The sequence below is a fragment of the Gadus morhua genome, chromosome 17, assembly GCF_902167405.1.
Source record: "Gadus morhua chromosome 17, gadMor3.0, whole genome shotgun sequence".
NCBI lineage: Eukaryota > Metazoa > Chordata > Actinopteri > Gadiformes > Gadidae > Gadus > Gadus morhua.
The window spans coordinates 21,485,082-21,495,526 of record NC_044064.1 but is presented as its reverse complement, the minus strand read 5'-3'; the positions used below and the strand labels follow the sequence as shown (position 1 = coordinate 21,495,526).

The 10,445-nt window shown below is 42.4% G+C and overlaps 1 protein-coding gene across 1 annotated transcript; it reads right to left on the bottom strand.

Annotated features, from left to right (window-relative positions):
• Positions 1-3,307: 3,307 nt before the first annotated feature.
• On the bottom strand, positions 3,308-7,438 carry LOC115529303 (uncharacterized). Its single transcript, XM_030337909.1, has 7 exons — positions 7,261-7,438; positions 6,756-6,874; positions 4,267-4,504; positions 3,936-3,971; positions 3,782-3,817; positions 3,550-3,615; positions 3,308-3,451 (listed from the first exon to the last, which is right to left on the bottom strand). Exons 1-7 carry the CDS (start codon positions 7,436-7,438, stop codon positions 3,432-3,434), a joined length of 693 nt encoding a protein of 230 aa, XP_030193769.1. The 3' UTR covers positions 3,308-3,431.
• Positions 7,439-10,445: the final 3,007 nt, after the last annotated feature.

Here is a 10,445-nt window from a genome sequence, read left to right as displayed (position 1 = left end):
AAACCATCAAGAGGCAATCCCGAGTCCATATAGAAAATATGGCCAAGAATTATTAATATGGGCGGGAGTTATTTGGCAAAGGAAAATTGTCTTTGGAAAATCTCGCCACAAGGGGGCGCAAATAAACGGCGAAATACTATATCTCCTAACTGGCCAATGGAATGTTCTGAAAACGCGTTTTAGGCTATAACTCCCACACCGAAGCTCCCACAGTCAAAAACGTTATATCCACAGATTCACTGGAGTCAGCTGCATCTTTTGGCATACGCCGTTCCTCAATTTCGAACACATGCTTCGCGTTGTGCCGGCGAAATGCACACTTCTTGGACCCCTGCATAACTGCTTGCAGTTCTAGTTATACTTACCTCCCTAAAAGTGTGCCCACAGCCCAAACCGTAAATGGTGCCGACACGCCAATTGCATGACTAGATCCAGATCCGTGGGGACTACGCAGACGACAAAATCCAGACATGCCGGCCACTAGGTGGCGCTATACCAAGGAATACGCGTTTGGGGCTATAACTCCCACACCGAACCTCCCACAGTCAAAAACTTGTACGCACATATTCACTGGAGTCTGCTGCATCTTTTGGCATAGGCCACGCCCATTTGCGTCAGTAATTTTTTTCCGCAAAATCGCGAAAACCGCAAAACTGTTTTTTCCCTACTCCTCCCTCATTTCTTGACCGATCGACACCAAACTTTGCACACGGCATCTTCAGACGCACACGCAAAGAATGCATAGAACACTGTTTTGATCCGACCTTCGACGACGAAACGGTAGCGTTTTGAATATTGGTTTATGAGCTAAATTAGACGTGAAAAATCAAAAATCCAAAAAAATCCAGAATTAGACATCGGATCGAGTCCAAATTTTACACGCATGTAGGTGCTACCCTTATTGGCGTACCTTCGACGACGAAACGGTAGCGTTTTGAATATTGGTTTATGAGCTAAATTAGACGTGAAAAATCAAAAATCCAAAAAAATCCAGAATTAGACATCGGATCGAGTCCAAATTTTACACGCATGTAGGTGCTACCCTTATTGGCGTACCTTCGACGACGAAACGGTAGCGTTTTGAATATTGGTTTATGAGCTAAATTAGACGTGAAAAATCAAAAATCCAAAAAAATCCAGAATTAGACATCGGATCGAGTCCAAATTTTACACGCATGTAGGTGCTACCCTTATTGGCGTTCAATAAAAATATCGGAAAATTACGCCCTAAGGGGTCGCAATAAACAACGAAATTGTATATCTTCTAATTGGCCCGAGGAATGTTCTTCAAACTATATGGGAACCATCAAGGGGCAAACCCGAGTCTATATAAAAAATATGGCCAAGAATTATTAATGTGGGCGGGAGTTATTTGGCAAAGGAAAATATTCTTTGGAAAATTTCGCCACAGGGCGGCCCCAAAAAACGACGACATTGTCTATCTCCTATTTGGCCAATGTTCTGAAAACGCGTTTTAGGATATAACTCCCACACCGAAGCTCCCACAGTCAAAACCTTTATATCCACATGTTCACGGTAGCGTTTTGAATACTTGCTTCGCGTTGTGCCGGCGAAACGCACATTTCTTGTCGCGTCGTGCCGGCGAAATGCACACTTCTTGGACCCCTGCATAACTGCTTGCAGTTCTAGTTATACTTCCCCCCGTACTTGTGGGACCACAGCCCAAACCGTAAATGGTGCCGACACGCCAATTGCATGACTAGATCCAGGTCCGGCACCGCTACTCAGATAACAAAATCCAGACACGCCGGCCACTAGGTGGCGCTATACCAAGGGAAAACGCGTTTGGGGCTATAACTCCCACACCGAACCTCCCACATTCAAAAACTTGTACACACATATTCACTGGAGTCTGCTGCATCTTTTGGCATAGGCCACGCCCATTTGCGGCTCTAATTTTTTTTCGCAAAATCGCGAAAACCGCAAAACTGTTTTTTCGCTACTCCTCCCACATTTCTTGACCAATCGACACCAAACTTTGCACACGGCATCTTCACACGCACACGCATAGAAATGATAGACACTTTTTTGATCGGACCTTCGACGACGAAACGGTAGCGTTTTGAATATTGGTTTATGAGCTAAATTAGACGTGGAAAATCAAAAATCAAAAAAAAACCAAAATTACACATCGGATCGAGCCCAAATTTAACACACATGTTAGCGCCACCCTTAACGACGTTCGAATAAAAATTCGGAAAATTACGCCCAAAGGGGGCGCTATAAACGAGGAAATTGTATATCTTCTAATTGGCCGAAGGAATTTTCTTCAAACTCAAGGGAAACCATCAAGGGGCAAACCCGAGTCTATATAGAAAATATGGCCAAGAATTATTAATGTGGGCGGGAGTTATTTGGCAAAGGAAAATTGTCTTTGGAAAATTAAAAATTTCGCCACAGGGCGGCGCCAAAAAACGACGACATTGTCTATCTCCTATTTGGCCAATGGAATGTTCTGAAAACGCGTTTTAGGCTATAACTCCCACACCGAAGCTCCCACATTCAAAACCTTACACGCACAGATTGACTGGAGTCAGCTGCATCTTTTGGCATAGGCCACGCCCATTTGCGTCTATAATTTTTTAGCTATACCAAGGAAAGACGCGTATGGGGCTATAACTCCCACACCGAACCTCCCACATTCAAAACCTTGAACGCAAAGATTGACTGGAGTGTGCTGCATCTTTTGGCATAGGCCACGCCCATTTGCGTCTATAATTTTTTAGGCTAGGGAATAACACTGACTGTGGAGGACCCGGGTTCGAATCCCATTCCTGGGGGCAAAGTTGTTACATGCCGTTTCAATTATATCCTAGCCTACATCAGTTAGCCTATCTGGACAGTAGGCTAGGCATATCCCTTTAAGAACAATTTAGACATCTGTATTTAGATCAATCTTTATTCATGAAAATATCATGCTATTAAGTATTTGTGCGTCAAATAGTTTTCAAAGCAGGGATACGTTGAATCCACTGCAGCAATAGAAACACACTGATGGATGAGATCGAATTTCCGTTGCGATGGGTTTCCATCAGCGATTTATACAATATAAACAAATTATGTAAAGCAAAACCCCCCTTTCATTTTCAAATAGTATATAATAGTTCTCCATCTGGAACAGTACTTGGGCTACGACTGATGACGTTTCACAAGAACGCAAGCACACAAAAGAACCCGAATTGAGAAACATTCCTTTTTGTGTAATTTGTGTAAATATTAAACAATATCAGATGTTTGAGCTTTTATTGAAGTTTAAAAAAAAGCACACTATTTACAATGTCACACTATGTTTGAGTTTTTATTGAAGTTTAAAAAAAAGCACACTATTTACAATGTCACACTATATTAAAAAAAAAACACTATTTACAATATCAAACTACACTACTTTACAGGGGCCTGGTAGTATTTTTTCAGGGGCCTGGTAGTGGATCTGCAAAATGTAAAGAAAAAAGTATCAGTTTTCCGAGCACATGGACATAAAGCATGCATGTATTTTTATAACCACAAGTCATTTGAAAGATGGTGTACCTCCGTTCCCGTTCTCGTCCATGTCATCGACCATCGTCGAACACAATGGATGGGACGAATCAGTATCTGATGGGAGGAAAGATCGTTTCCATTATTTTTCACATTTGGCTAATAGGTGTTATACATGACAAATCAAATACATATTGGGAGGAATCAGTATCTGATGTCAAATTCATATTAACACCATGTATCTTCATACCTTGGGAGGCGGTCATGCTGTCCATCGTCATACCTTGGGAGGCGGTCATGCTGTCCAGGTAGTCCAGTTCTAGATAGGAATTAAAACAAACGTTATTAATTAGTAATTTGGATTGATCTCTAACCAAATTAAATCACATAGCCATAATATAATTATGGCCGTTTATCAATATTAAGTATTGTCATACCTTGGGAGGCGTTCGTGCAGCGGAGGTCATCGAGTTCTAGATAGGAATGAGAGTCATGTTAATGTTCCATTTGTAATCGTCATTTGGATTGGGATGCACATTATGTAAGCTAGGTTAATAAATGAGTTGATAAATATAGTGGGTGAAATCATAAGCCTTGAAATCTCCAACCAAATTAAAACACATAAGCATAATATAAATATGTCTGTTAGTCTGAGTTCTGTAGTTGGGAGTTGGCTGAAGGCATTCATGTAATTAAGTTGTTTTGGTTGGTAATCTGCCTTCACATGTAATTAAGTTGTTTTGGTTGGTAATCTGCCTTCATTTTTACCGTTCTGTGTGGCGTCCAGATCTGTTTGCGTAACAGACAAGCTGGCCTGGGATGTCCTGAGATCCTGTCCAAGTCGTTCGTTCTCCCTCCGTAGGCACTCCAGCTGCTGCCTGTGCACATTCTCGGTGTGCTTCGCCTTCTCGGTGTATCGTATGGTCTGGTCGCAGACCAGCACCCCAAACGTGTAGGCGTGCTCCATCTTCTGCTCTTTTGTGTAGACGTCATCTACACAAATGTGCTATTATAAAAAAAATGCTATGTTAGTATTAAATGGAATTTTGTTCATTCAGGCTTGCAAAGACGCAAATCTTGATAACTTACATAGTTCTTGGAGGCCAGATCCCTCAAAGCAATCGTATCCGGATGACCGGACGATGCAAAGTCCGCCGGGGACCTACGAATGCCAGTCATTATTCTGTTGAAAATAATAAACACTACAATTAAACCTTCCGTTTCACTAGATCTTTCATCTCCTTCTCAAATCAGCTGTTCGGCTCATGAGCTCAACGCGATGCATGTAGGGAAATGTATTTTGAATTAAACGGCCGCCAGTTCCGCTTAACTACTAGAGAACTACAGTTCCCAAACATTCGCTGTTCCGATCAACTGATCGGCTCGTGAGCCCAACGGCAAAGAAAGAACTGAACATAGATGAACATTGAACGTAGATGATCGCTAGGCTAGCCATTATTCAAAGATACAATGCAAATTATTATTACACAATCCAAACATTGACGGATGTATATTCAATGAACGAACCATACACGGATTTCTCTGCCTCTCTGTTCATTGTTTCATTTGAATTCGCGGGCTTTTCCCGGCATTCATTGCGGTTGTATCAAACAAAGCAAACCAACTGTATTATTCAGTCATCCAGTTTCGGACATCCGCCAATTCATTTATTTAAATTCTTACAGAAATTTCAATCTTACCTTTTTAACTTGGAGAACAAAAAAGCTGAGACGAGGCGGGACGTGGCGGGACGTGGCAGGACGTGGCAGGACGTGAAGATTGCTCAGGGCAAGTGATGTTTCACAGAGTGGTCTCCTGATTATATCTGTTCAGGTGTGGGCGTGGTTCAGGTGTGGGCGTGGTGTACGCCCTTGAGTGCGTGACGAAGTACACACAGTAGGCTAGCTATTATTCAAATAATTCGCGGGCTTTTCCCGGCATTCATTGCGGTTGTATCCATTTTCACGCAAACAAAAAAAAATTTGTTTGCGTGAAAAAAAAAGTTTTCAAATTAGACATCGGAACGAGTCCAAATTTTACACACATGTTAGCGCCACCCTTACCGACGTTCGAATAAAAATTCGGAAAATTACGCCCTAAGGGGGCGCTATAAACGAGGAAATTGTATATCTTCTAATTGGCCAAAGGAATGTTCTTCAAACTCAAGGGAAACCATCAAGGGGCAAACCCGAGTCTATATAGAAAATATGGCCAAGAATTATTAATGTGGGCGGGAGTTATTTGGCAAAGGAAAATTGTCTTTGGAAAATTTCGCCACAGGGCGGCGCCAAAAAACGAGGACATTGTCTACCTCCTATTTGGCCAATTGAATGTTCTGAAAACGCGTTTTAGGCTATAACTCCCACACTGAAGCTCCCACAGTCAAAACCTTCATATCCACATGTTGTTCACGGTAGCGTTTTGAATACTTGCTTCGCGTTGTGCCGGCGAAATGCACATTTCTTGTCGCGTTGTGCCGGCGAAATGCACACTTCTTGGACCCCTGCATAACTGCTTGCAGTTCTAGTTTACCTTGTTGTCTCCAAACATTTTTTTTATTTTTGCTGGAGACTCCTAGAGAGTCAGCAAGAATGCATCTTTTCTCTGATGGATACATGGCCTTGGAAAAAAAATAAATAGAGAATTCTAAAAGTATGTAGGCTTATTAAAATTTTGATCTAGAGACAATTCCTGGGGACTTCTTTTTTAGTCAGATACTTACAACAAGAAACCAATGGTGGCAGTCATTCACAATGCCTAGAAGGCATTTATAGGCAGAGGCATCAAGCTGAGAAACGCATCACAAATAATGAATTAAATAGGCTAAATATAGCATATCTGTCGTTAAGCTCACCTTTTCACCCAAATAACCCTCAACATCAACCATGGGATAACTGGTGGCTTGCACTTGCAGCACTGTGAACAAATAAACCCTCTGCTTTCAATCCTATCCGTGACCACCGGACCCCAGGAAGACTAGCTGTCGCCTCGGCATCAGCTAATGGGGATCCATTCAATAAACAATAAACAATAAACCACCCCCACCACCAACAACTTGTTTCAGCACACCTTCAGTTTTTGATTTATTTTCTGCCACATGGCAGTAATGGCAAATGTGTCCACGTGGTAGGCCTTTGATGCCCCATGCTGCCTCACCATTACATTGAGATATGCATTTATTACCTACATCAACATTAAAAAGGATTAATACTTTGTAGGTGAAGCCATAATGCCTTTGAAAATCAAAGAATATGCACCTCACTCTCCAACTCTTGTCCAGGGCCCATCTGGAAGACGTCTTGATAAAAGACCTTGTAGTCCCCCACTCTGGATAGAATGACATGGCTTTTATTGCCCTTCCATGCGTCCATGATGCCTGTAACACAAAGGAACCTTAACAAACAGCGTTTTTTAATAAAGGCCATTGTCGGGTATGTATCACTTACGGCTGCGCACAACGTCATCCTCTGGGATTACCGGGTCCTGTGTGCTGCTGGTGGCCAGAGACTGTGTGGGTGAAGCTAATTGGAGAGAGGTTGGAGCAGGTGGTGATTGGCAGGCAGTGGGGTGATAGGAGAGGTCAAGAGGGGCCGGTGAATGTGTTGAGGGGATAGTGTCAATGAGGTTTTTTCAGAGGGGGTTCTTAATGTGGAGTTGGTTGTATTCTGTGAGGGATTCGAGGGGTGGGATCTGTGAATGGTTTGAGGTGGTCTGTATTAATTTTGGGATGTTGTCTTCCCTTGTCATCCCTCAAGTCCGCACTCTTGTTCTCCAATTTTGTGATGGTATATGGTCCCAGCCAGGTGCGCTCCAGTTTCCCCCCTTTCCTCTGCTGCATGCGGATGTTCTTCCGCACAACCCTCTGGCCAACAGCAAAGGCAGACCTGCTTCTTACTTTCTGCCTTTTGCCCTGTTTTTTAAGAATGTTGAGCTGAACCATGGCATCCAATCTCTCTTTCAGGACAATGCCTGAAGACACCACTGCATTTGCCACAACGTCCTCCACTGAGCTGTCCACCTTCCAATAGAAAAATAAACAAAGATTAAGAATGGAATTGGATTGGTCAAATTACCTGACATAAGTGAGACCCATCATGCCATACCGTGAAATCCTCTGCCACTTCGCATGGGTAGCCTCCATGCCAAACATTAGAAAAAAAGGGGAGAACCTGGTGGTGAGGTGCGCCTTTGTTCGCAAGCCAAACATTACGGCATCCAAGTAGTGGTCCCATGTGTTAGGCTTGTCCTCCACAAGTTTACACAATGCTCTGTATAGGCACAAGGAAATAATTGTCATCAGTCATTATGGTTTTTAAAATGTCACCAATACTACTAATAGCTCTTCTACAATCCATTTTGAATAATTTTCTAATTACAGGTTCACCTCTGAATTGTCCCATTCAGGTTTTCCACAAGACCATTCGTCTGTGGGTGATATGGAGCACAAAGACTCCTCTTCACATTGCCCTGATCTGTGAGGATGCGTTGTGGTGCACTAAACCTGTAAAAAAAGTTTATGATGCACTGGGTGACCACCTCAGCACTCTTATTGGGTATGGCATAGACTTCTGCCCATTTGGTGTAGTAGTCGACCATGACACACACATACATGTTTCCATCATCAGATGGAGTTAGTTTTCCCACCAAGTCCATCCCAACTAACTCCAGTGGGTGGTCAACCTGAAAATCACAAAATGAATATCATTGTTATCAAAAAATAAGCACAATTGTTGTTTACAAGTATTCAGTCAAATGAAAGGCTTAGATTGGATTGGGATATATTTTGGCTCCTTTTTAAGCGAGAGCCTGGTGTATTGGCATTTAGCACACTGTGAAACCTGATGGTTCAAAAGCAGACATGGGAAATGCATACCAGGAAGCAAGACAATCTATGGATACGCTCAATATATTATACACTCCAATCAAATAATTCCATTTACCCATTTATCCAAGTCAACCCCCATTCCAGGCCAGTAAAACCTGGCGGTGACTGAATATTTGGTTTTTTGGGTTCCACAGTGGCCTCCATGAGCACTGTCATGAAAGTCAAAGGAAATCTGATCGGCCTCCTCCGCGCCAACCACAACTTTCTTGCGCACCTCCATTTCATTTTTCGACGATATGTAATACATTGTATCACCTATTGAAACAAGGTTGTTGTCAGTAGCCTACAAGAAACACGTCCTTTTTTCTGATAAGCTATTGATAAGAGCAGATGATCAGGGAATTGTTTTTGAGGTAGGCATAGCGTTACCATGGCTTACCATCTAGTATGAAACGGGCGGAGCGCCTTCGAATTATATATTTCTGCTCCTTAGAAATACCTGGGGAACATGAGCCATCTCGTTTGTAGTTAAGCAGCTCTTTGTACATGCATTTGTCCATTATAAATTCATCCCAGATCATGTACAGCCTTGCCATCATAATTTATACACTTCGCACCCGTCAGAATTGGTTAGACGCGCCCTCTTCAATTAGGCTACAATCACAGTATATACGCACTACAATTATATTATTATAGTGCCTCGATCAGACAAAACAGACAAGAGCAGAGTCCAACCAAGATTTCAGTAATTTCTTTATTAGTTCCAAAGAAATGCATGATTTATAAGATTATTTTATTTATTTTATTAGAAAAAACTAAGCGGCACAGAATGCCTTCATTCATGATTTCACACAAATCAATGATCCGATGATATTCACCGAACACATTCAACAACAAAGCATGGTATTTATTCATTCAACATTATGAACAAATCAACAGATCCTCAGATCTGATATATTAGAAATGCAATTGACTAATTGATATTAAAAATAATGACTAACAACACTGAATTAAAGAACAGAATATCGAAACAATAGGGAAATCGCGTTTTCGCCTTCCATCTCACGCAAATCGTCAATCATTTTGTACCACTTGGCTTTCCGTGGATCCAGTTGTTCTGGCTTGGTCCTGTGGGCGGAGTCATTTAACATGGCGTTTCGAGGGGGAACAGCAATTCCAATGGGGAACCAAATCGGGTGCTACACCGGCGGGATTTGAGTGGTTAAAGGCATTTAAATGAAGTTAAGTGTTGGAGTTTGTATTATTCAAAAATTTGACGCCAATATTTTCCCTTTTTCTGTAAATTAATATTGGCTCCAAATATCGGTTATCGGCCCCCTTGACTACTAATAATCGGTATCGGTATCGGCCCTGAAAAAAACATATTGGTCTATCTCTAGTGTCTAATATCACAATCTTTGAGCCTTTATCTGCTGGTTTGATGATTATGTGTGGGTGTGATTTAAGTTGTTGTATTGCTTGTCTCTGTTGTGTGGTGATGTTGTCTGAAGTGGGTTGTAGGTGATGAAATGAGTCCAGGTCTGTCTTGATTAGTCTGGTGATGTGTGGGTGACGCTGTGCGGCTGGAGGTTGCCAGTGGGAGGGTTGTGTGAATGGGATGAAGTTAGTGTATGGTGTGTATTGAAAGTGGTCAAGTAGTGTGAGTTGTCTGTGATACTTGGACAGATCCCTTTGAAGCTCCTCCCGGTCTAGTGTGGTGGGGCGTGGAATGAAAGTGAGGCCTTTTTCTAAAAGTGATGTTTGTGCTGTTGTGAGGATGAGGGATGTGGATAGATTGAGGATGTTGGAGGGGGGCCGTGTGTATGTACTGGATGTGTCTGATTCTGTCTGCCGTGGGAGGTTGGGGGGTAGGGGGAGTGGATGTGTCATGTCTTGGTGTGGTGGATGGTGATGTAGTGGGAGTGTCCTGGGTGAGGTTATGTGCTAGTGGAAATTCAACTGTGTGCACCAATGGGCGAGGATGCGTTGTGCTGTGTCTGGTGTCCAGTGTATGTTGTCCGGTTGAGTGAAGAAGGTGTCGTGGGGAATTTCTAATAGGGGACTGAGATAAGTGACTATATTACTGTTGATTGTGCGTAGGTTCTGTTGTTGTTTCAGTGTG

Excerpts from the sequence above, each read along its gene's own strand:
- LOC115529303 (XM_030337909.1), bottom strand. The coding sequence starts at position 7,438 with ATGGTTCAGCTCAACATTCTTAAAAAACAGGGCAAAAGGCAGAAAGTA. Across the intron at positions 4,505-6,755 it reads GACAAGAGTTGGAGAGTGAG|CACATTTGTGTAGATGACGT; the intron begins GTGCATATTCTT and ends TTTTTATAATAG. Across the intron at positions 3,818-3,935 it reads CTGCACGAACGCCTCCCAAG|AACTGGACTACCTGGACAGC; the intron begins GTATGACAATAC and ends ATTCCTATCTAG.